At 44.5% G+C, this 24,825-nt stretch overlaps 1 protein-coding gene across 1 annotated transcript; it reads left to right on the top strand.

The window, feature by feature from the left end:
* Positions 1 to 2,241: 2,241 nt before the first annotated feature.
* On the top strand, positions 2,242 to 24,825 carry ZACN (zinc activated ion channel). The gene is made up of 8 exons (XM_077324267.1): positions 2,242 to 2,292; positions 11,518 to 11,575; positions 18,683 to 18,840; positions 19,121 to 19,165; positions 19,701 to 19,807; positions 21,803 to 21,972; positions 23,306 to 23,430; positions 24,526 to 24,825. The coding sequence occupies exons 2-8, from the start codon at positions 11,530 to 11,532 to the stop codon at positions 24,823 to 24,825; spliced, it is 951 nt and encodes a 316-aa protein (XP_077180382.1). The 5' UTR covers positions 2,242 to 2,292; positions 11,518 to 11,529.

Below are 24,825 nucleotides of genomic sequence, written 5' to 3'. Positions count from 1 at the left end.
ACACAGCCTCATTACGGCTCAATTGGCCTGGTACATTAATGAAACGGAAGCAATTCAATTTTGAGTTCTATTCCATTTTGTGTTTGGAGATACTGCAGTTGCTTTATGTGATGGTATTTCTTTGAAAGAACGGGAACATCTTTTGTTCAACATTTTGATACTAGGTCCCGCAAAACCAATGTATAATTCAGGAAACATTTTTTTAAAAAGCCTGACATCTCGTGGGTCTGCTGGATTTCCAGTATGGAAATGCCTAGTGCAAGCAGAGGGACCCCGTTTATGCACTGGAGGCTGGAGTTTTAGTCATCGCCGGTTGTCCCACCTCTTCCTGCACCCACATGGGGGAGCACTTGGCCTAGTGCACGTTGTCCACCCCTGATTTGTGCTCCTGCACAGGAGCTGGGGCAGTGAAGTTCCCAGTGCATAAACGGTCCAGAAGATGATGGAGCTACAGGGATTATTTTGCCCTGTGGCAGGTAGGAAAAAGGGGTACAATGGAGGGAAAGGTAGAAAATACCCTTGGGTGAAGATGATGCGTGGTCTGGGGTACAGTCTGGCAACCATACTAATACAGGCTGCTTGGATAAATGACTCAAAAGCCATTCTTGGTCTGCTACCGCATATGAAATTGGTCTGGATTGACACCTTAACAGAGAAATCACTACCCTTCTAGTATTTGCTTAAGACTGTTGTTACCAAATTCGCGCGAACATGTGTCCTGTGACACGTGTATTAAGCCATGGGAAACTAGCAGAGTGAGAGGGAAGGTAGCGTTAAAGGATCGAATGCCAGTGTTTACGAGGTAATAAAACCCTTAAGAACTCAAGGCAGACAACGCTGGTAAACTGTAAAAATAGTAACAATCTTTATTAGAAAGAAAATAATAAAAGCATAAATACATCTAACACACCTATCAAGCAGTCGTATAGAGAAGAATCAGGGTGGGAAAAGAAGGTTCCATATGATTACCATTCCTGTAGAGTATAGAGTCAGAGAGCAGCAACACGAGCCAGCATGATGGGAGGTTCCAGTGGATCCTGAGTTGGAAAGCACTCAGGGAGGCTGTGTATAGCCACGGTTTATATAGGTTTTTGGGTAGGAGGCTATGTGATGTGGCCTAGGTGAGCACATGATGGAAGTTTCCATGGGCCAGGTCCAGAGATGGCCATTGACGGGCCATCATGTCTCAATAGGTCTAGCTGCAGGGTTTGGGGAAGAGATTTCCCATGGCAGAGGGGCCAAGTAGTAGACTGACAGCCCACCCCCACCCACCCCGTCCCCAATCCATCCATTCTCTCACAGGTTTCCTGGTTGGGCCTGAAAATCTGAGGTATAGACAAGATGACAAAAGCCAAATGTTACAGCCCATAGGAATTTTTATTCTATAAATGTGAAGGTATATCTGCCATAGTGATGTGAGCAGTCCTGGAAGCAAAAGGTAGGTAAACCCATATATATGCTCACAGTGACAGGAGAAGTGACAGCAGCTGGAATTCCTTATGCTATACAATTATTAAAGGATTAAAGACTATTTTTCCCAGCAGCATATAGTCTCTCTGGGTAAAGAGTGCAGCCTCGGGTTTGCACCTTTACAGTTTGTGAGAAGTAGATGTTCTGTAGGTAATTCCCCACCCCCAGTATACAAATGCAGTAATATGAAAAGGCACAGGAGCCTTATCAGGAAACTGTTGGCAAATATACCAGGCAATATCATAGAGAAAAGGAATGTATGTCAAATGAAAGGAACTAAAAAATTAGGCATACTGTGAACTTCAGCACAACCACACCTTCCTTGTTGCCTGATTAGGTGACAGCCGAGCTTGATGGACGAACAGGCCATTGCTGAAGGAGTAGTATGTTCTGCTGGGATTTAATGAGAAGGAAAAGCCAAACAAAAGCCATTTAAAACCTGTACAATTTCTGATTAGGGTCAGTCTGTCACTGGCAGTATGCATTTCTTGCGCACCCACCAGGAGGATCGTACAGGACAATGCACCGTTTTCTAACATCAGGCTTCGACGGCCAACAAATCTTGTTCATCTGTAACTCAGTTGCCTCCTGAATGGGAAAAGCAGACCAAGCTCAACAGAAAGGCATAGGAGATGCACAGTGGCTATACAGCAACTCAGAGGGATTCTTATTGCTTATTATTATAATAAAACAATTACAGTTTTTAGAATCAGAAAGTAACAACTGCCTGTAATTTGTCTTCCTTTTTCTGTTTGTTATTGTAAAAAGATCCAATTGGACTCCACACGTGATCCTCGTTCATCATTATTTTTCCTCCCCCAAGTAAGTGCATCGGATTGCTGCCTTGTAATTTCTTCCACTGTTAGCTACTTTGTGATAATTGTTTATCATCATCATCATCATCATTATCATCATTTACTGAGTTTGTATCCTGCCTCTCTCCAAGAATGGGCTCAGGGCAGTTCAGAACAATGTGGGGTCCTAATGCTGACTGGATTGGGTTGTAGGAGCAGCACTCCAATCATGTTCCACCTACACCGGCTTTCAGCCCCACTTCAAAATGCTGGCACTGACCTTTAAAATCCTGTGTGGGTTTGGGATGGCATACCTCAAAGTGACACAGCCTGTATGAACCTTCCCTAACCACCAAGGCAGCCTTTCTCAACTTTTCTTACCAATGAGAAATTCTTCAGGAGCCCGGCTACTCATTTTAATCTACCCCAGAAGTTGTGTCATTATGCAGAATATGGATGGGAAGCATAGCTGTGTACATGCCCACCCATGGCCCCTCCCCTTTTCACACCTCCAGGCCCATCATTGGTCATTTTGGGAGGGGGGAGGCAGGTGAACATGATCATATATAGTCATGCCTCAGCCAGTGCTGAGGCAGCTGCATTGGTTGCCGGTTGATGCCTGGATCCGGTTTAAGATCAATTTGGGCAGCATTCCAAATTTGACTTTTATCAGTAGAAAGCAAGGGGAAGAGCAGGGCCCTATCTGAGGCAGTTGTGGATTTTGAGGGAGTACTCATGAGGCCAAGCCTGGCAGCATTCACCAGACAACTTGATACCATCTGAACAACATGGCTCCACCCAGGCTGGATCACTTCAACAGCAGCCACCCCATGAAAACTGGTCCCAATGTATTGGTTAGAGTTCCAGACTGGGACCACAAATCCCTGTTCTGCTTTGGAAAGACACTGAGTGACTTTGGTCCTGTTACACAAATTCTGCCTAAATGACCTTGTAAGGTTATGTGGATAAAATGTAGGAGACAAGAATGATGTAAGCTGCATGAAGGAGAGAAGGAAGCAGGGAAAGGGAGTTGCTAGGATGAAGGAAAGAGTAAATACTGTGGAGAGGGTATGCTAGAGAAAATGAGGCACTTCCACAAGTTCTTACAGACCCCCCCCCCCCCCAGTGCAAATGGGCTCATCTCAACTGGCATCATACACCTGGACCATAGTTCTCCTGGGGAGAGGTTGCCAAAGGGAGGGAATGCAGAAAAGCTGAAGACGAGCACAGCTAGAGATAGACTGGCTTGTGGGTGGAAAGGAGAGAAGGAAACAGGAAATAAGAGAGACTCTGGGGGCTTTGAGGAAAGGGAAAGAGGGTGTGATGAAATATGTCCCCTGCATATCTTTGTGGGTCCCATGTTTGTGTATTACTAATTATGAGACTTTGTGTGAGGGGTCGTGAGATTTGAGTTGGGAAATACCTGGAGACTTTGGGAGTAGAGCAAGGAGTAGGTGGTATTTGGGGTGGGGAGGAACTTCAGTGGAATATAATGCTATGGAGTCCACCCTTCAAAACAGCCATTTTCTCCAGGGAATCCCAGGTCCCTATGGGCCATGTATGCCCAGTGTTTAGACTGCAGGGACATTATAGATTATCAGTCAGCATGTCAATTATTAGTAATGTTAAACAGTATACTTTCAGTTTATGCAAAGGGACTCTTTGATGTCGTTTGGATGTAGTGTAGATTTTTGCACTGTATGCTGCTTGGTGAAAACAGGTAACTTTAAAGCCTAGATACTCTTATACCAAAGGGTGATAGTTTCATTCAAGATGCAATCATGCCTTTATTCAATTGCTAAACAGTTAGAAGGATCTGAAATGTGCCATAAGACTGAGTCACATAATGGGATTGTCAGAGCTGTCTTTGTTTTTGATTGCTCCCAGCTAGATAATGGCAGATTTGAACTAGTATGAAATCCATTTTCTCCAAGTGCTGTCTCAAGGCACCATCTGCCTTGCACAGTATGGGAAGCAGCAGAATTGTCCTGCCAATTATTTCCTGTCAGTGCTCTGCTTCCTAGTGTGATAAGGTCCTGCACTTCTGGATTGTGTTCTGCATCACACAGCAGCTGTTGCTTATTTATTTGCTAGTACTGGGGTGTGCATTTCTTTGCAAAATGATCTTGCTCAGTCTCTCTGCTTGGGCTTTGCTGTCATGGGGAACATATTCAGTAGACTTCTTTTGTGCTGTATAGGACTGGTGTGGTGTGGTTGCTAAGGGATGAATCACAAAATTTGAATTTTATTTGGCCATGAACTCAACAGGGGCTCTAAGCAAGTGACTGTCAGGATCTGCAATTTTGGGATAATAATACTGACCTAACTTAGCAGGTTGTTGTAAACACTTAACAAGGTAATATGCATAGAGGCTTTTGAATATTAGTGAAATTAAGTTTTGTCTGTTTATTTTATCCTCAATTGTTCCTCAGTAAAAAGGAATAGTAATTTATAAACAGAGCATCAAGAACAGGTGACAGGAATACACAGAAAAACTGTACGGGTGTAGAACGGAAGTTTGCTCTCTTCCAAATGAAAAAGAAATAGAAATAAAAATTGAACCGGCCATTCTTGAGGAGGAAGTTGAACAAGCCTTGAGTCAATTGCTAAACAACAAGGCCCCAGGCATTGACATCATACCCATGGAACTGCTGAGAGGTGTACCAATCAAAACCAATACAGCTTTGTGCCAGAAAATCTGGGAAACTAACAACTGGCCAGAGGACTGGAAATGATCTGTGTTCATCCCACTACCCAAAATGGGTAGCTTAAAAAACTGTTCCAATTACCACGCAATAGCCCTAATTTCTCATGCTAGGAAGATCCTGCTCAAAATCATACAATAGCACATATCAACAACTATTGAAAGAGAATTACCAGATGTTCAAGCTGGCTTTCAATGGGGCCGTGCCACTCATGATCACAAATCAAATTTGTGCTGGATTTTGGAAAAGTCAAGGCAATAGCAGAAGGATATCTTCATCTGCTTTAATGACTACAAGAAAGCTTTTGATTGTGTGGATCACAACAAATTGTGGGAAGCCCTGAAAAAATTGGGGGTGCCATCACTGTACACAAACCAAGAAGACATTGTACATACACCATTTGGTGACACTGACTGGTTCAAAATAGAGAAAGGAGTGCACCAACGTTGTATTATTTCCCCCTCCCCATTTAATTTGTATGCTGAGATCATTATGAGAGAGATTGAACTCAAGGAATCAAACACTGGAATTAAGATTGGAGGAAGGAATATAAATAATCTTCGGTATGCTTATGACTCTACCCTCCTGTCAAAAACTAAGGAAGGCCTAGAACAGCAGATTACAAAGGTCAATGAAATAAGTAAGATATTTGGCCTTTTCTTAAACACTAAAAAGACAACAAACAATGACCACTGCAAAAAAACAGACATATCACAATAACAATTGATGGTGAAGAGATCGAATGCCTTCAAGAATTCATTTTTTCTTGAATCACAAATTGATGTGAGTGGCAATTGCAGGATGGAAATAAAACATTGAATTGTTCTGGGCCACTCAGCAATTATGAGCTTTATCGAACATGAAAAAGCAAGGACATAAGCCTGACTACCAAATGTAGATTAGTTAGTTGTATCATATTTCCAGTAGCCACTTAATGGCTTTGAAAGATAAACAATGAAAAAATCAAACAAGAGAAGAATCGATTCATTTGAACTATGGTGCTGGAGAAGGTTTTTGTGGGTTCCATGAACAGCAAAAGTCACAAACAAGGAAATATTACAGCGCATAACGTCTGATATATCATTGGTAGGCAAAATCACAAAACTCTGACTCACAAACTTTGGCCATATCATGAGATCCAACTCAACAGAGAAAGCAATTATACTTGGATTGGTCAGTGGAAAAAGGAAACCAGGCTGACAGACAGCATGGTGGCTGGACAAGATCGGGATGGACAACGGCCAGAACACTGCCTGACTGATGGAAGCAGTGCAGGATCAAGGAACGTGGCAGCTGCTGTGCCATGGGATCGCCAAGAGTCGGACATGACTGAAGGGCTGACAACAACAACAACAACAACAACAACATATCAATACTAAGTATTCAATTCTATGGGGGAGTAGAGAAGGACAGGGAAGCAACCCAGATACTGACCCCCTCCTAACTGATCCCACAAGTGGGTGTTTTGATTCCCAGTGTTTTAAGTCAAAGAGCATGACTCTCTGCTAGGTTAAAATGAGTATTCCAGGCATGTCTCTTTTTAGAGATATTGAACTATTGCTCAGCAGTAAGACATACGACTACTTCTGCTGTCATCATTTGATCTGAATCCTTGGCTTAAGGCAAGCAAGTAAAAACATATTTGGGCCCATACAATCACTTCAGGTGTCAGAACAACAATCTTTTTGTGTGAGAGAAATGATTACTTCATTGATCTCTGGTGCTGGCAGTCAATACAAAAGTCAGCACTCCTGATGCCCATCTCAGGATAAATGAGACCTCCATTGATTCAGATAGTAATTTAGCAGAGATGCCAGCAAGTTACATTGCTTATCCATATGGAGCTGCTTGGTAAGTGGCACTGTCCTGCCAACAGTTGAGGCAAATCTTTGCCACACTTCCACCCCTGAATAGAAATCTAGAGAAGCAAAGTGTGGTAAAGTTTTCCTTAGTCCTTGAGCAGGACCACGTGGGTAAGCTGCATAACGAGGTAAGTTGCCACTTGTTGGTTTGTATTCACACAGTTAGTCAAGATCACTTATAGGAAGGGAGAAATGATATGATGTGGGAAAGATTGTAACTTCCTCAAGCAATTATCCATATATCCTGAGAGCGATCCAGCTTGGAGGTAGACAAAACCTACAGAAAGGCAACATTGACAGACATTACCCTTCTTCCCCATAACCTACAACAGAAACAGTGAAATGTTCTAAAGCAGGGGTAGTCAAACTGCGGTCCTCCAGATGTCCATGGGCTACAGTTCCCATGAGCGTTCACTGCAGGGGATCATGGGAATTGTAGTCCACAGACATCTGGAGGGCCGCAGTTTGACTACCCCTGTTCTAAAGAGTAGCCTCTGCATTTAAACATGCCACCCATTTAATGACATAATTGGTTTGCATTCACTAGAATTGACCCTCTCTTGACCAAGATTTTAAAGAACAAATTTTGAGTTCAGTGGCGTGCCATCCTCACTAATCTTCTCTGTATTGCTTCAGTTTTAGTATATGTGTTGCTGAGACTGTAGAGCATATACATACACTACTAAATACATCCACACAATACAATTACTGGATGTAACTAGGGATGGGCAGTCGGGCTGGAGACCAACAGGGCTATCTGCCTGAATCAAGATTTTAGAGCAACTCTAAACCACAACAGGTGTATCCCTATTTATGCACTGCTTGGTCAACACTGCTTCATTGTCTGAGTATAGCTGGTGTATAAAGAAAAATTTCTGAAAGGGAAGGAACAGCAGCATCTAAACAAACGGGAAACAAATCATGTGACGGTTTGATTACTGAGCAGAGAAATTAAACTGTACTTCCTTTTATGACCATCACTCCTCTGTAAACACATGTATACATATTGCATGTCATAAAGGATTATTTGTTGGGGAGATCATAGCAGACCAAGAAATTATGTAATTAGAGGCAGCTGTAGGTTAAAAGAAAGCCAGGTTGTTTTTATCTTATTGTCATATACAAATGAGTGCAGGGGATAGTCATTGATGACACTGGCCGTCTAGAGTCATCAGAGCAGGCCTGTTATATAAAGATTGGCTCACTGGCTTGCCCGTCAGCTCTTTCCTCACACCTGATCCTGACAGAGTGGTACCTTCTGCAGGTATGGTGAGTCAAAACAAGTTGATTGCAGGTTATCTCGGTAGCATTATAGCCTCGGTCACATAGATTATCATAGAAATTTTGTGGGACAGGGCACGTTTAATAGAAATGTTTTACTAAGCATTATAAAATGCTGAGCACAAAGGCTCTGCAGTTTTTACCAGAATGAGAAGATCAAACATAAAACACCTAAAGACTGCATCCATTGGCCCAAGAATGAGGGAGTTCAAGCAGTCTTTGCGTAGAAGGCTGGGAGAAGAGCAGCTGCTTATTTTGTACACGTATTATTGTAATGCAGGGGTAGTCAAACTGCGGCCCTCCAGATGTCCGTGGACTACAATTCCCAGGAGCCCCTGCCAGCATTCGCTGGCAGGGGCTCCTGGGAATTGTAGTCCACGGACATCTGGAGGGCCGCAGTTTGACTACCCCTGTTGTAATGTGATAATGGTTGTTTCTTTGTTCAGCCTGACACTGCTGGGAGCCACTTTAGAATTCAAGATGAGCAGACGTGAAACCTGATAGCTCCGAAGTCTAACTTTGACTGTGCAAATGTGATGTTGGGTGACTGGTTTTTGTCTCTGGAATAGCTTTAGCATTGAGCATCTTGGTAATTCCAGATGTTTTTCACATGTTAAAAATCTGGACACTGAAGTACAAAAGATCAGGCTAGAGGTCTTTCAAGAACCTTCCAGCAACAATCCATTGTTCAGGTCTAAGTTTGCAGAAGAGTAGGAGTGAGGATTGGTGGGTGCATGTATGTTTTCTGCCAATTTCTCCATCCTCTTTTTGAAGCTGTAGACACCTGCCATTCCCCAGAAGCAAACTAGCAAACACATTCACTATGCTTGGTTCATGGTGTTTTGGATCCAAGCTACGGTTAATTTTTTATCTTTTGCAAGTTGCTTTGCCTACTAAGAACCATCATGGTGTAGTGGTTAAGAATGGCAGCCTCTAATCTGGAGAGTCAGGTTTGATTCCCTACAATTCCACATGCCGTCCGGTGGGTGACCTTGGGCCAGTCACCGTTCGGGGCCAGTTCAAGCTCCTCAGCATTGGCTGTCTACCACCTGTGTTGTGGATCCTTCCCCAGCCTACTACTCTGCTGAGAAAAGATAAGGACACTTAAGGCTGTAGGAAAACTTGTTGGAGGTTGCTTCTACTCCTTTGACTTTACGCCCATCAGCTTCTGTAAATGTTGTTACATGTTGTTACCCGCCATGAGCCTCGGGGGAGCGGCGGGTTAGAAATATAATAATAATAATGATGATAATGATAATGATAATGATAATGATAATAAATCTCCTTTATGTCCCTTGCTGTCTCAGATATAACTGGACTACTGTTCTTTTTATGCCTGAGAAGTTTCTGGTACTGCCACTTCCTGGGTTCCTTCAGATCAATATGACTTGTAGTCCCTGCAGCCCTTACAGTGAAGTGAAGCTTCCTTAGCCATTCAGTCTTGGTTTACATCTTCTCTCATGTTGGATCCCATCTTTACTCAGCCCCACCTACCTCACAGGGTATTTGTTTTGGAGTGAGGAAGGGAAGGTGATTGTAAACTGCTTTGGGACTCCTTTGAGTAGTGAAAAGTGTGGTAGAAAATCCAACTCTTCTTCTCAGATTGTTATGCAACTGGGTTTGCAGTTTGTTGGGTGACAAGTGAGCCAGTTAGAGACATTCAGCCTAACTTTCATCACAGAGCCGTGAGAATAAAACGGGAAAAGGAGAACCATGTACACCAGCCCCATGTTCATTAGAGGAAGAACAGGATACATATATTAGATATTACTATATCTAATTATAGTTGCGGAACCCCAAACCAATTGCAAAAGGAGCAAAAAGCAACCACCAACAGACAAGGTAAGGATTTCTGCATTCTTGAACAATTGCCCAGGGCTTGCAGCAATAGATGTCATTGTAAACCAAGAGAGGTGTCATAAACCACCTCAGAATGACCTGATGGAAACCAGATATGTTCCAGGAGGCACAGAATTTGAGTGTCAGTTAAAGGTGAAAATAAATCTCCCTGCCTCACAAGGGCTCATAGAATCTTGGAGGGTTCCCCCCCCCCAAACACACACCAAATTGTTGTGTTCTCCCACTTGCCATTGAGTGTCCCCAACTTATTCTTATATAGGGCAACTGATCATATTAACAATACTTGTCCAGAGGCAAGGAATGAAATGTGTTGCCAAACTGTCCCTCATTAGCAAAGCTTGGGAGGGAGGCAAGAAAGAAATACCCTCATCAGAAGACTTGTAATAGATTTCACAACAACCCCTAGTGAGGAATGGACAAATGATTGATGGGTCCCACCCCTTTGTATACCACTGTGGCCATGGGCCTGCAGGTAACACATACCCATGATAGTGACAGTAATACAGAGAAGCACCATCCATACGATTAGTGCCAGTCCCAGGTTCTGGGAGGCCATAGGCAGACAGAAGAAAAGTTGGTCTTTATCCCTATCCAAAGGAGTTTCAAAGTGGCATCCAATCACTTTCCCTTCCTCTCCTCACAACACATAACCTGTGAGGTAGGTGGTGCTGATAGAGCTCCGAGAGGACTGCGCTGTGAGAACAGCACTATCAGGACTGTGACTAGCTCAAGCTCACCCAACTGGCTGTATGTAGAGTAGTGGGGAATCAAACCCAGCTTGCCAGATTAGAAGCTGCCGCTCTTAACTGCTACATCAAGCTGACCCACGGCGTCCTTTTGCCCTCCCCTAGGCCCTGTCTAAGAGCCTCTTGTGGCGCAGAGTGGTAAGGCAGCAGACATACAGTCTGAAAGCTCTTCCCATGAGGCTGGGAGTTCGATCCCAGCAGCCGGCTCAAGGTTGACTCAGCCTTCCATCCTTCCGAGGTCGGTAAAATGAGTACCCAGCTTGCTGGGGGGTAAACGGTAATGACTGGGGAAGGCACTGGCAAACCACCCCATATTGAGTCTGCCATGAAAACGCTAGAGGGCGTCACCCCAAGGGTCAGACATGACTTGGTGCTTGCACAGGGGATACCTTTACCTTTATGCCCTGTCATGCCTTCTTTCCTTTTCACAAGCCCTCCCACCACCTGCATCATGCTCATTTGTTCCCTCTACAGTACTAAGTGTTGTGTGTAGCTGCTGTTGGCATCAAAAAGAGCTGCCTCTCTGCAGCACCTGTATGGACTGGGAGCAGAAGTGGTGGAAAGCTTGCAAGCAAATATACAGGGGGAAGTACATGGACATGTGGCAGGGGAGGTGAACACTTATTCACATGTGTGTGAGACCTGTGACAGTGAGGGCCCCACTAGAAGCCCAGGGCAACAGCAGTTGCCTCATCTCAGGTAATGCAGATACCAGCCTTGCATCCCATCATAGGGAAGTGGCATTGAACTCAGGCAGCTCTGAAGCTATATTAAGTGATGTTCTTCCTTCATCCTGCAGGATTTAAGAAGGATGGAGTGGAAGAGGATCAGCCTGAACCACCTTCTTTTGGTGCTAGGTAGGACAAGTCTTTCTGAAGGGATGCTTAATCTAATGGGTGGATGTTTGCTTTCAAGTTCACTGATGTTGTTGCTGTTAGGTGCGAAGTCATGTCCGACCCATCGCGACCCCATGGACAATGATCCTCCAGGCCTTCCTGCCCTCTACCATTCCCCAGAGTCCATTTAAGTTTGCACCTACTGCTTCAGTGACTCCATCCAGCCACCTCATTCTCTGTCGTCCCCTTCTTCTTTTGCCCTCGATCGCTCCCAGCATTAGGCTCTTCTACAGGGAGTCCTTCCTTCTCATGAGGTGGCCAAAGTATTTGAGTTTCATCTTCAGGATCTGGCCTTCTAAGGAGCAGTCAGGGCTGATCTCCTCTAGGACTGACCGGTTGTTCGCCTTGCATTCCAAGGGACTCGCAAGAGTCTTCTCCAGCACCAGAGTTCAAAAGCCTCAATTCTTTGATGCTCGGCTTTTCCTTATGGTCCAACTTTCGCAGCCATACATTGCAACTGGGAAGACCATAGCCTTGACTAAACACACTTTTGTTGGCAGGGTGATATCTCTGCTTTTTAGGATGCTGTCTAGATTTGCCATAGCTTTCCTCCCCAGGAGCGTCTTTTAATTTATTTGCTGCAGTCCCCATTTGCAGTGATCTTGGGGCCCAGGAAAATAAAATCTGTCACTACCTCCATTTCTTCCCCATCTATTTGCCAGGAATTGAGAGGGCCGGATGCCATGATCTTCGTTTTCTTGATACTGAGTTTCAAGCCAACCTTTTGCACTCTCCTCATTCACCCGCATCAACAGGCTCTTTAGTTCCTCTTCACTTTCTGCCATTAAAGTGGTATTATCTGCATATCTGAGGTTGTTGATATTTCTACCTGCAATCTTGATCCCAATTTGTGACTCTAACCCCGCCTTTCTCATGATGTGCTCCGCATACAAGTTAAATAGGGAAGGCGACAGTATACAGCCTTGCCGAACTCCTTTCTCAATTTTGAACCAATCAGTGATTCCATGCCCGGTTCTCACTGTTGCTTCTTGACTTGCATATAAGTTTCTCAAGAGACAAATAAGATGCTCTAGTGATGTAAGTCCGGCTAAATTTTAAGTCCCACAAATTATATTACAGAAATAGAAGTTCAGTTCTGGGAAAGGCACATCTTCAAAGAACCAGAAGCCCTTTACCTCTTGTCATCATTCACTATAATCATCCTAGGTTATCCAAGAAGTATCTTGCCACTATTGCTGAGATAAATCCCAATTGTTTCAGCTGCAGAAAGGTGAGAAGTTGCTTGAGTAGGGCAGAGTTTGCACTTACTTTGTTTATTCCATTTTCAATCCCGTTGAATTCAGATCGCTTTGAACTTGGATCTTCCCCCCCCCCCATTGAAACAGGAAAGTCTTCTGCATGTGGTTAGGGTAGTTCAGAAGGGGGGGGGAGCCAAGCCTCTTTCTTTCTTGAAGGGGGGGGGAGAGGAGCCAAGCAGGGAGCCTCTTTCTTTTCTTGGAGGGGAGGGGGAGAAGATCGAAAAAGGCAGAGAAGGGGGAAAAATCCAGGACCGACAGAAGTTGAGAGAAATTAGGGGCTTCTCCTTTAAGGCAAATTCATCACATGACCACCTGTGGCCAATCATGGGTCCTCTACCACGGAGGAGAGCCTCGATTCAAAACAATGTGATTTTATAATATATTCAGGATTAAAAGCACTCTAAGATATCGCACAATAAAGGTAGGGTCACTCCAGATCAATCCTTCTTGCTGCAGAAGGAAATTTAAAATCCAAAATCCAAACGGAAATCGTATTCTGTGTAGAGGGCAGGGACTGAATCGATCTGGGGTTGGAATAAAAGCTCCGTGCAGTTTACACCCAGGTGTGTCTCTAACCTTCCCATCTTGGCTTGTCACCATTTGCCTGTGGTGGGCAAACTGGTAACTGGTTGCATGCCAGTAAACACATTGTTGTTGTCATAACAGCCTTGAAATATATGATCATGCAGGCTATTACTGAAGAGGCCCTCCCTGGCAGGGCTGCACAATCTTTTCCCCACTTTTGACTTTTTAAAATAATTAATTTTAGTTTCGTTGTTGCGTACCCTTGTTTTCTGTGGGGAAACGTATTCCATTGGGAAATGCATGGAATTAGGCGATTTTATTTTTTGCTATTCAACTAGGATAAAACTGTGAGGGATTGTATCCTTTGCCCAGGGGATTTCCCCTGCCAAAGTTCAGAAGGGATAAATGGTTTGGGTTTAATAACACATAAAAAATTTTAGTTGAACAGCAGGTAGACATTTGGCACTCCCAGTTACTCACTAGGGGGGCAGGTCTTTAACGCCCCAAGGAAGGCAGGTACTGTATCAAAGCATCAATCCCTGTCATCCCATATGCATTACTCACAAAGTAAGTCTAAGAAAGCAGTGCTAACTCAGGTAAAGTAACTAGGCATCAGAGGTGGGATAGGAGCTGCTGCTCATTAAAAAAATCAAGAAATTCCTCTCCAATCCAGAAATGATTAATGGACTCTGTGGAAAGAATGACTTTATAAAAGAAAATCCCTTCTGCTGCAAAACTTGTTATAGTGTCCTGATTAGAAATATTCTCTTCTGACTCTCTTCCCCCCAACCGGAGGTTGAAGTGTGCATGAACTCTTACAAACTACATTGCCAGGTGCTAGAATAACGATTAGCAAACAAATGTTGTTCAGTTCTACATTAAAATGTCATTACTACAAGATCTTTTTTCATTGCTTAACGAAGTGCCTGCTAGTGTTCCCAGATCCAGATGATCACAACAACTCTCACTCCATTGGTAATAGCCCTGTTTGGGCATGTTACTTAAGCAATTGGTGGCCATGCCTCTTCATACTTTCTTTGCTCACATTTCTAGAGATACTTTTGCTTAATTACCCATTGAAGGATTCCCTTTTTCATGAGATGCAACTAAATAGGGGTCACAGAATCCAAGGATGAGTAATAACAATTATGCCTGATCTTCAGAACATACATCCTTGCATTTGGCCACCCCTAGTGGAAGACATGGAATGGATAACATGGAGCACTCTTCTTGCAAACCACTGCTTGCTCAAAAGGGGTGTGGTTTTAACTGAGCATAGCCTGGCATTGGCTCTGAACGCTGACTACATAAGCTCTGAACCACTTTCCCCTTACCATGAATAGAAGCAGCCATTGCTGAACCAACTGGCCTACTGTCCCGGCATTAACATGCTCTGCTGAGGCATTTTCCTCTCTCACCCCCCCCCCCAAAAAAAACAAGCATAGCAAGGTAACTAGTGTTAGCTCCATGCAGCCAATACGCTGTTTTAGAATCATAGAATCATAGAGTTGGAAGGGGCCATACAGGCCATCTAGTCCAACCCCCTGCTCAACGCAGGATTAGCCCTAAGCATCCAAGAAAAGTGTGTATCCAACCTTTGCTTGAAGACTGCCAATGAAGGGGAGCTCACCACCTCCTTAGGCAGCCTACTCCACTGCTGAACTACTCTGACTGTGAAAAACTTTTTCCTGATATCTAGCCTATATCGTTGTACTTGAAGTTTAAACCCATTACTGCGTGTCCTCTCCTCTGCAGCCAGCAGAAATAGCATCCTGCCCTCCTCCAAGTGACAACCTTTCACATACTTAAAGAGGGCTATCATGTCCCCTCTCAACCTCCTTTTCTCCAGGCTGAACATTCCCAAGTCCCTCAACCTATCTTCATAGGGCTTGGTCCCTTGGCCCCAGATCATCTTCGTCGCTCTCCTCTGTACCCTTTCAATTTTATCGACGTCCTTCTTGAAGTGAGGCCTCCAGAACTGCACACAGTACTCCAGGTGTGGTCTGACCACTGCCGTATACAATGGGACTATGACATCTTGTGATTTTGATGTGATGCCCCTGTTGATACAGCCCAAAATGGCATTTGCCTTTTTTACCGCTGCATCACACTGCCTGCTCATGTTTAGTTTACAATCCACAAGTACCCCAAGGTCTCGTTCACACACAGTGTTACCTAGAAGCATATCCCCCATCCAGTAGGCATGCTTTTCATTTTTCTGACCCAGATGCAGAACTTTACACTTATCTTTATTAAATTGCATCTTGTTCTCATTTGCCCATTTTTCCATTGTGTTCAGATCTCGTTGAACTCTGTCTCTATCTTCTGGAGTATTTGCCAGTCCTCCCAATTTGGTGTCATCTGCAAACTTGATGAGTAGTCCCTCCACCTCCTCATCTAGATCATTAATAAATATGTTAAAAAGTACCGGGCCGAGCACGGAGCCCTGAGGTACCCCGCTACTCACCTCCCTCCAGTCTGATGAAACACCATTGACAACAACTCTTTGAGTGCGGTTCTCTAACCAATTCCCTATCCACCTAACTATCTGAAAATCCAGATTGCAGTCCTTCAACTTATCCATCAGAACATCATGGGGAACCTTGTCAAAAGCTTTACTAAAATCCAAGTAAATGACATCAACCGAATTTCCCCGATCCAGTAAACCTGTTACTTGGTCAAAAAAGGAAACTAGGTTGGTCTGGCAGGACCTGTTGGAGACAAATCCATGCTGACTTCCTTGGATCACGAAATTGTCCTCCAGATGTTTGCAGATCGCTCCCTTTAATATCTGCTCCATTATCTTCCCCACAACAGAGGTCAGACTCACTGGTCTGTAGTTTCCCGGGTAATCTTTCCTCCCTTTTTTGAAGATTGGAATAACGTTTGCTCTCTTCCAGTCCTCCGGGACATCTCCAGTCCTTAAAGAGGTTCTGAAGATGATGGACAAGGGCTGTGCAAGTTCTCTGGAAAGTTCTTTGAGCACTCTCGGGTGCATTTCATCCGGCCCAGGGGATTTGAACTCATTCAGTGCAGCTAAATGCCTCTCGACAACCTCTCTATCCATGTTAACCTGCCACCCAGACACTATCCTTTGGCTACGGCCATCTCTAGATGTGCCTAAACACTTTGACCTGTGGGGAAAAACAGACATAAAATAGGCACTAAGCCTTTCTGCTTTCTCTGCATCTTCCGTTAGAGTTTGTCCATCCACACCCAACAGTGGGCCTATTGCCTCCTTTACTTTACGTTTGCTCCTCACATAACTGAAAAATCTTTTCTTGTTACAATGGGCTTCCCTGGCCAATCTTAGCTCACTCTCAGCTTTGGCCTTTCTTATGATTGATCTACAGTGCCTAGTGACCTGTAGGTACTCTTCTTTAGAGCTCTGTCCTTCCCTCCATTTCCTGAACATTTTCCTTTTCTTTCTTAGTTCCTCTTGAAGTTCTCTGTTCATCCAAATAGGCTTCTTAGAGCTCCTGCAGTTTTTTCGTCTTTCTGGGATAGTCATTGAGCATGCAATAGCTCTTGTTTGAGTAGCGGCCACCCTTCACATGCTCCCTTCCCTTCCAGCATTCTCATCCATGGTATGACACTCATCATGTCTCTGAGTTTATTAAAGTTTGCCCTACGAAAATCCAACATCCACGTCTGGCTACAAGCTTCCTTGGCTCCCCATCTCAAAAGGAATTCTATGAGGACATGGTCACTTCCCCCTAGGGTCCCCACCTCCTTCACCTCATCCACCAACTCTTGCCTGTTGGTCAGTATTAAGTCCAGTATGGCTGAACCTCTTGTGGGTTCATCTACCATTTGATAAATGAAATTGTCAGCCAGGCAGGTCAGAAACTTGTTTTGTTACACTGTGCTAAGAGCAGGCAACAAAAGCCCTATCCAGTAGTGAGTCAAGGCAGGAAACATCATCACAGTTGCCTGAGCAACCAAGGGCTGCATTCCTTCTCCTCCCAAGACAATGGGCAGGCTCTGTGGGTGCCCTCAATGATGCTGCCATGTAGCCAGATCTGATGGGGTGCTTGGCCTGCTGTGGTGTCATTACATTGACTGCCTCTCCGTTTACAGGGATCCTGTAGGGATTGGAGGGGCGGGAAGAGAGACCTTTCAAAAAGGGTGGAAATTGGAGCCAAGGCAGTGGGAGAGCAGGGGGCAGGCAGGCATTAATAACACATTACCTGAGTGGGTTTCAAAGGAGATTTCATGCGCTTGAAAGCAAAATTGTCTGAGGGTGGATATTTAGCATATCACCCATTCCTGTCCCGTTCGCATTGAAGATAAAGGAGACTAAAGAAGCTTCCCCAGCATCTCGCCACAGGAGAAAATGGCACATAGCCCACCCTGAGTTGTGTGGTATCCTAATGTCCTTTAGTATTAACCTTTTAAAAAACAAAGCATCCAAGTTACCCATAGAAGGAGAACACTGGAGCTGACGGACTATTGGGCTCACTTTTTTGTAAGGTATTATTGCTTGGTTTGCCTTGTACCATGGGGGGAAGGGGGGAGAGAGAGAGAGAGAGAGAGAGAGAGAGAGAGGCTCATAAGACAAGGGGCACTAATGAGGGACAGCAGCTGCCACCACTGCCACTGCCACTGCCTGTTCTTTTGGCCCTCCTGTACAGTGATAAAGGAGCACAGGCTGCCCAGGGGGCTCTGATACCCTGTGTGTATCCAGAGACCAGATATTCTTTATCTTGCCTGCTACCACTATTCATGCAAAGGGCTGGCCTGTTCTGCTGTGCATCCCAGCATGTCAGCAAAACACTGAGTTTGTATATAGATCCAGAACCACAGAATCACACACAGAGCTGGGAGAGACCACAAAGACCCCAGTCTAGTCCCTCTGCCCCTTCTCAGGGATTTAAAAATCACACTCTTGCCCAGTGCTCATCTTAAAAACGTCCAATAAAGGAGACTCCACCACCCTCCAATGCAACATATTTCATCTAAGAACAGCCCTTACTGTCAGAAAATGGCTTTCCAATATTAAAATGGCTTTCCCGTAATTTGAATCCATTGCCTCATTGCTCTTAAAGCTGTAGTAATCAAATTGCCCCCCTCTTCAACATGTCTTTTTATGTAGTTAAACACAGCTGTCGTGTCACCCAGTTTAACTCTGGGTATACAGTTTAGTGTGCATGCACACTTCTTCACGTCATATGAAACAGGTGCATGGCTCCCCCCCATCCAGTCTGGACGGAAGTCTTACGCTGTGTCTGCCCGCCCAGCTGTTACCCCACACCTCAGCTTTCCATACCTTAACCTTTAACAGCCCTGCCTCAGACACCTTGGGGAAATCCTAACTCCTCCTTGGAAAAAGAGCTCCTGGAATCTCTGCTGGATACATACGCCCTGTACCAGATACCCAGAAATGGAAGTGATCCCCTTCTGGTGACGATCACTGTGTCTGTCTCCAATGTGCTAAATGTGGTATGTATAATAACTCTTAAGTGTTTACAACTTGTGTCTCAGCCAGGACCTGGGATGATACTATAAAACAAAATTTAGATGGCTGCCAGTTCAGCTACGTAGAATCAGAAGCAGAGTTGTAATGAGAGGAATCTTCACGGGGCTGTTTGCACACACACAGAAAATTGTTTTAGAGCCCTTAATGTTGTTGTACAGATGATACAATACAGAGCAGATTTAAAAAAGTAAATATTGTATTCGGCTTGGAATGAATATTGACCTCGACTTGTTTCTCCACCAGGACATTTTGAAATATACAATCTCATCGGTTTTACTCTTGAGCCAGGTAACAATTGTTCTTGTTAACGCTCCAAGACGCCGCAACAGATGGAGGGACTGTCACAAAGGCATGTGCATGGGCATGTTTGGTCCATTATCCTATCCCTCACTCTGCTTCCTGGTCAAAAGCACAGAGAGAATAGGTGGTAGACTTCTCCCTGCCCAGCCTCTGACTAGAGTGTAAAGTAACGTTTATGTTGCTCTTACTTTTGGATGGCCGTTTAGCAGCTGCCAGAGCCTGGCCAGACCAGCATTTTCATGGGTGCAAGAATTTCCATCTGTGGAGTGACCCTTTTACAGCTGTCTGAAATGCCCCCCATCCTATTCTGGGGGGAGGGGAGATCCTTTGACTCCTAAGAACAAGATTTCAGCGGTTACCTCGGGCTGCCCTGGGAGGGGAGGGGGGAGTTCTGCTGCAGGGATGGAAATCCTGTAATCATGCAAACGCGAGTCTGGATCCAGGCCTTTGTGTGCATGAGATGCTTGCTTTCACTTCCCCCTGCTCTTTCCAAGCTAACATTGCCCACCCTTGGATTTCTCAGTCATGGTATAATGAACAGCTGGCATGGGATGAGACAAAGTTTCCCTTCCCCTCTATCACTCTGCCTTGGGATTCAGCATGGACTCCATCCCACACCGTTCGGGAAGCGTAAGTACTGACATTACAATGGCAAGGGACAGACTTCTATCCCCATGGGTGTCTCCAATTTCTGTCCTTGAAAAAGTATAATAAATAGAAAATGGCATGCAACAACTGATGCTGGACTAGACCAAGACTCAATGTAGTGCAGCATTCTGGTTCCAACCGTGGACCAACCAGATATACTGGGCAGCAGAGCAAGTAGGATGGAGGGAATGCTTATTGTTTGCCTCCAGAGAAATTTACTTCTTGAAAACAGCAGTCCAGTTTTAAAGGCAAGAGCATCCATAGCATTTTCTACAGAAAGGTCTGAGATGATACTTGGTGTACATAAGGACTAATGGAAATCATTCTCCTGGAGATCTAGGCTCCCTTCAATGCCTAGCAGTATCAGGTTGCCTCTCTAATGGGAAGGGCAGCTAGACATTGTACAGTCTCCTGCATACACTCATTCAGACCCTGCTGTAGAACCCACCCAGCAAGGGAGATGGCCAATGGTTTCTTCTTCCTTACTTTACTTTCCCTTCCCCTCACAATCCTATAGAGAATGGCTGCAGGTTATATCCATTGATTTCAATGAAACTGTATTGAAATAATTCTGTCTGAATTGCCTTGAAAAACACCTTTTGGCAGACTCCTGCAGAGGGGGAAAGAGATCTTATTTCATCCAGGTAGCGGAAGCACTGGAGCTTTACTTTAATTGATGATTAAAATCAATCAGTGGTTAAGAACCATTAATCATGCCAGTAAACAGATACTTAATTTGACCCAATTTGATGCCCAGTTAGCCAGACACACATCATCCCCTTTCCAAATGCAATTATAGCAAAGCAAGTTTAACTTAGGCCCAAACTTCACGTGATGGCACAGACTAAAGTAGGAGTGGCCAAACTGTGGCTCTCCAGACGTCCTGGGACTACAATTACCATGAGTCCCTGCCAGCAAGAGGTTTGTGGAAATTGTAGTCCATGGACAGCTGCAGAGGCACAGTTTGTTCAACCCTGATCTAGCATTCAAGGGGCACAAGCACAGGAGAGAAGCTGACCCTCATTCCTTTCAGAACTGCCATTGTTCCCTTGTGCCTGGTTATGAAAGAAAAGCCCCTTCAGATGAGCAAAAGGGCGTGCCCATCACCACCACAGCATACCTCAGTGCTCTGTTCTGTTTTCGAGACAATTGGGGCAGCTCACATTCATAGCTAGGCCTTTGCCACTGTCGAATACGGTGTTTGTTTGTGTACTGGACTCATAGTCCACCCTATCTTTGGGAACTTAGGGAGGGTCACATTTTAGAGCTTAAATACAATCCCTGTATAAAATTTAAAATGAATTCAAATGAATACCATCACAATAAAACTTTTACATTAAAATTGTATACCTTAAAATCATAAATCAACAATAAATTTTGAATATTAAAATCAACTGTAGTGCTGTCTCTGTGGCCGTTCGGGGTGGGGGGCGGTCATTCAGAACGATGGTCCAGTGTCTCAGACGGGTGGGAGTCCGGCAGAGAGGCCTGTAGACATTTTTTGCTGTCGGAAATATATTGATTATAAACGGATACACTTTCACAAGGCCAGCGGAATTAGACATTATTTCTGGCCTCAGTCACAGACTCAGTGTAGAGCAGGTTCTGTTTTTCCCTGGTGAATACGAAGCTGTTTTCTATTTCAATAGCAATGGAACGTGTAAGATTCCCACAGAGCCCACAGTACTTGCGATTGTTCCTTCCTCTTCCCCTGTTAACAAGGAATGCTCTGAGAGTTCAGGCTGGTCATTTCACAGCACTTTACTTGTTGGGTGCTTAAGCAGCACAGGTGCACACTGCAGTGAGCAATGAGCCTCTTGTGGTTTAAACAGAACTCTCTTTGGGCCTACATGGAACATTAAGAGCCCTCTTTCAATCAATAAATCCATGGTGAAGTTTCAGAGAGAGAGAGAGAGAGAGAGAAACAAAACTCTTTACTTCCTTTCCAAGATTTATGGCATCTCTCTTTTACTGAAGCTTTGAAGTGGAATGGACCATTGCATCCCCTGCTGTGGTGCTGCACAGTGATGGAAAAGTGGACTTCAAGCTCTCTTTGCGCATTGACAGCAACTGCAACTTTGATCTCTTCTACTATCCACGTGATAAGGCACACTGTACTTTGAGCTTCTTCTTTATGGACAACACAGGTGCGTTAGACATCTTAATGCTCTGGGTAATATCAGGAAACCAGTTTTGACCCATATAACTGAAATCCCTTCAAAACCACAAGCCATGACCCGCTGAGGAATGCCTCACAGGATTTTTTGGGGGAAGAGGGGGATTAGTATGTATCCACTATTTCAGATAGCGTTAGCATGAATCCAATCGTAGGTTGAGCTTTCACGATTATATTTGTGCTCTAGGGTAGATGAGAGCCGGAGTCAAACATATGGCCAGAATGTCCTCATGTTAATACCATCAGTCAGGGGCCTCGCACCTTTCCCAGACAACACGGATAACTACCACCTAGTATCACACAACGTGAATTCCCAGACATTTTGACACTATGCTATTCAAATAAAATGCATAATCTTTGTATCAATTTAGCCTAGTTCCTAGGAATTCACATTGTATGCACAGTCCCTAAGCAGAGAAAATGTATGCTGATCAACCAATGTATACGGTGCCCAACTGACATATTATTTATTAGATTTATAGACTGCCATTGCCAGTCAGGCTTGGGGCGGTATATATCAGTTGTAATACAAAATTCTGATAAAACATTAAAAACATTTTTTAATAATCCATTTGAAATGTTCTCCACTGTTACTTGGAGCCTCTTCACATTGATTAGACATGCTGGGTTGATGTAGGTGGACAACAGTGTTGGTTTGAAGCAGCAGAACAAAGTTTGAGTCCAACGGCACCTTTAAGACCTACAAAGTTGGAATCAAGGCATAAGCTTTTGTGTGCATGCATGTTTCTTCAGATACAATGAAATAGAATTTCCTCAACCATTACACACAGGTGGAGAGAGTAGGAGGGGAGGGGGGGGTTTAATTGCCAAGAAGGGCTAGTTAGAGTCAAGATGTATGAGTAAGTGGGTGATTATAGCTGAAATAGGATTAAGGTGGTTGTTAAGATGGCAGAAAATTAGCAGACAAATACAAGAGTTAATACACAGATGCGAGAGCAAGAAGTTTGAGTCCGGGGGCACTGTAGATACATAGTCCTTAACCACCATCTTAGCTGTAATCACCCAGGTACTCATGCATCTGGACTCTAATTTGCCCCTCTTGGCAACTGACCCCACCCCCACATACACCCTCTCTCATATGGAATAGTTGAGGAGATTCTGTTTCATTGTATCCGAAGAAGCTTACTTGCACACAAAAGCTTATACCTTGAATAAAACTTGGTTGGTCTTAAACGTGCCACTGGGCTCACTTTTGTTAGACATGCTCCCAAAATCACTTGTATTCGTGCTTGGTTAAGTATCTCCAAAGCCTGCCTGTGATATATTTCTTGGACTCTTTCAAGTCAATGAGCTGGAATTCCAAGCCTCCATTGAGAATAAAATTCTGAATATAAAACGAGAATACCTTGTCACCGGCGTGAACGTCACAAGCCGCAGGAATATGCCGCAGCCCTACTTTGTAGTGATGGTAAGGAGACCCCTTGGATTGTAACTCACCTGTACTTCTCAGCCAGTTCCTCTGAGCTGACTGGTGGGAGGGAATGTGGGACTGGGCCAGAGTTTACCTCAGGCACCTGCAGCTCTGTTCACGGGGAGGAATGTATGCCCCTGCAGCCGAACGAGGCAAGAAATAAGGGCAAGACACCCAACGGGACTGCACAGTTGGAGCCGCAAGGGCCCTCCTCTCTGAACCTTCAAGATGTTTCGCAGATTGAGTTTTCCTGTAATTCACAGACTGCCGAAAGCAAGAATGGCTCTACCTGGTGAGGGTAATTTCCTTCAAGGAGTCTTTTTAGAATGTTGTTGAATACACAGCATGGCTGCTCTGAGCATTTAAAGGGATCCAGGTACCTTTTCAGTGAGCCTCAAACGTAGAACAATATTGTCCTTAAAGCAGCAGGGGGGAGGAGGCTTATGATGAAATAAAAATTTAAATCAGGGACTTTCAGGTTCATAGCCCTGCTTCAGCCATCCCTCTCCCCTCTCTCTTACACATTCTGTCAGTCATACCCCCCAATTATAATGGATTGGCCTCATTATGCACAAGCTACTACAAGAATGCAGCTTGTTTGCTTAGCTTGTGAAAATGGCCTTGTTAATTTTGTTTTGACTCTGTCAGTGCATTTTGGGCTTCTCTGCTCTTCCAAAGGGGAGACATAGTTTGCATACATTTGTTCAGCCTCTATTTTATTGAGTTTGATATTAAAAAAAATGCAGCAGGTTACACCCCAAGTTCCAACAGTGCAAATGCCAGCCCAGCCCAGCCCTCCCCCAGCAGCCTCTCTTCTGGGAGCAATTTTGCCTCTTCCTCCACTGCATGATCGCCTCGCAATGAGAAGGGCTCTTATTCCACATGAGACCAACACTTGAGGGAATAAATGCTCTGAGGAATGGAAATGGCTGCTGGGCATGGGGAAAGTTGTGAAGTTCAAGGATCCTTTTATTGAACTCATGGGGTCCTTGCACTTCATCCAATCCAAGGCACCCTACCAAAGGAGCACAGCACGCATTAGAGGGAACCCCCAGGCTCCCTTTTGTCATCGGAACTCTTGTCTCTTTCTAGATAGATTTAGAGAACACAGGATTACGAACCATCCTTTCTCTGATTGTGCCAAGCATTGCCCTCATGATAGCTGACCTCTGTGGCTTCCTCCTCCCCCTCAAAGAAAGACCATCTTACATGGTCACTTTGTTACTGGCGCACCTGGTGTTCTACTCTTCATTGGTTGGATCCCTTCCAGGGGCATCTTCCTGCAATCCTCTGCTCAGTAAGTTGAAAAAACAAAGTACCATGATCTGTTACCTCAACCTCCCCCTCACAAATGCAGTCCAATGTCAATCTTCCCCATCCGCCAACCAATGA

The sequence above is a fragment of the Paroedura picta genome, chromosome 3 (assembly GCF_049243985.1).
Source record: "Paroedura picta isolate Pp20150507F chromosome 3, Ppicta_v3.0, whole genome shotgun sequence".
Lineage (NCBI taxonomy): Eukaryota > Metazoa > Chordata > Lepidosauria > Squamata > Gekkonidae > Paroedura > Paroedura picta.
Note: the sequence above shows the minus strand (reverse complement) of the source record. Positions and strands in the feature narration are given on the sequence as shown.

Coding starts and splice junctions, on each gene's coding strand:
- ZACN (XM_077324267.1), top strand. CDS start 11,530: ATGGAGTGGAAGAGGATCAGCCTGAACCACCTTCTTTTGGTGCTAG. Junction 11,576..18,682: donor CCACCTTCTTTTGGTGCTAG/GTAGGACAAGTC, acceptor AACCTTTAACAG/CCCTGCCTCAGACACCTTGG. Junction 19,166..19,700: donor CGGTTTTACTCTTGAGCCAG/GTAACAATTGTT, acceptor TGGATTTCTCAG/TCATGGTATAATGAACAGCT.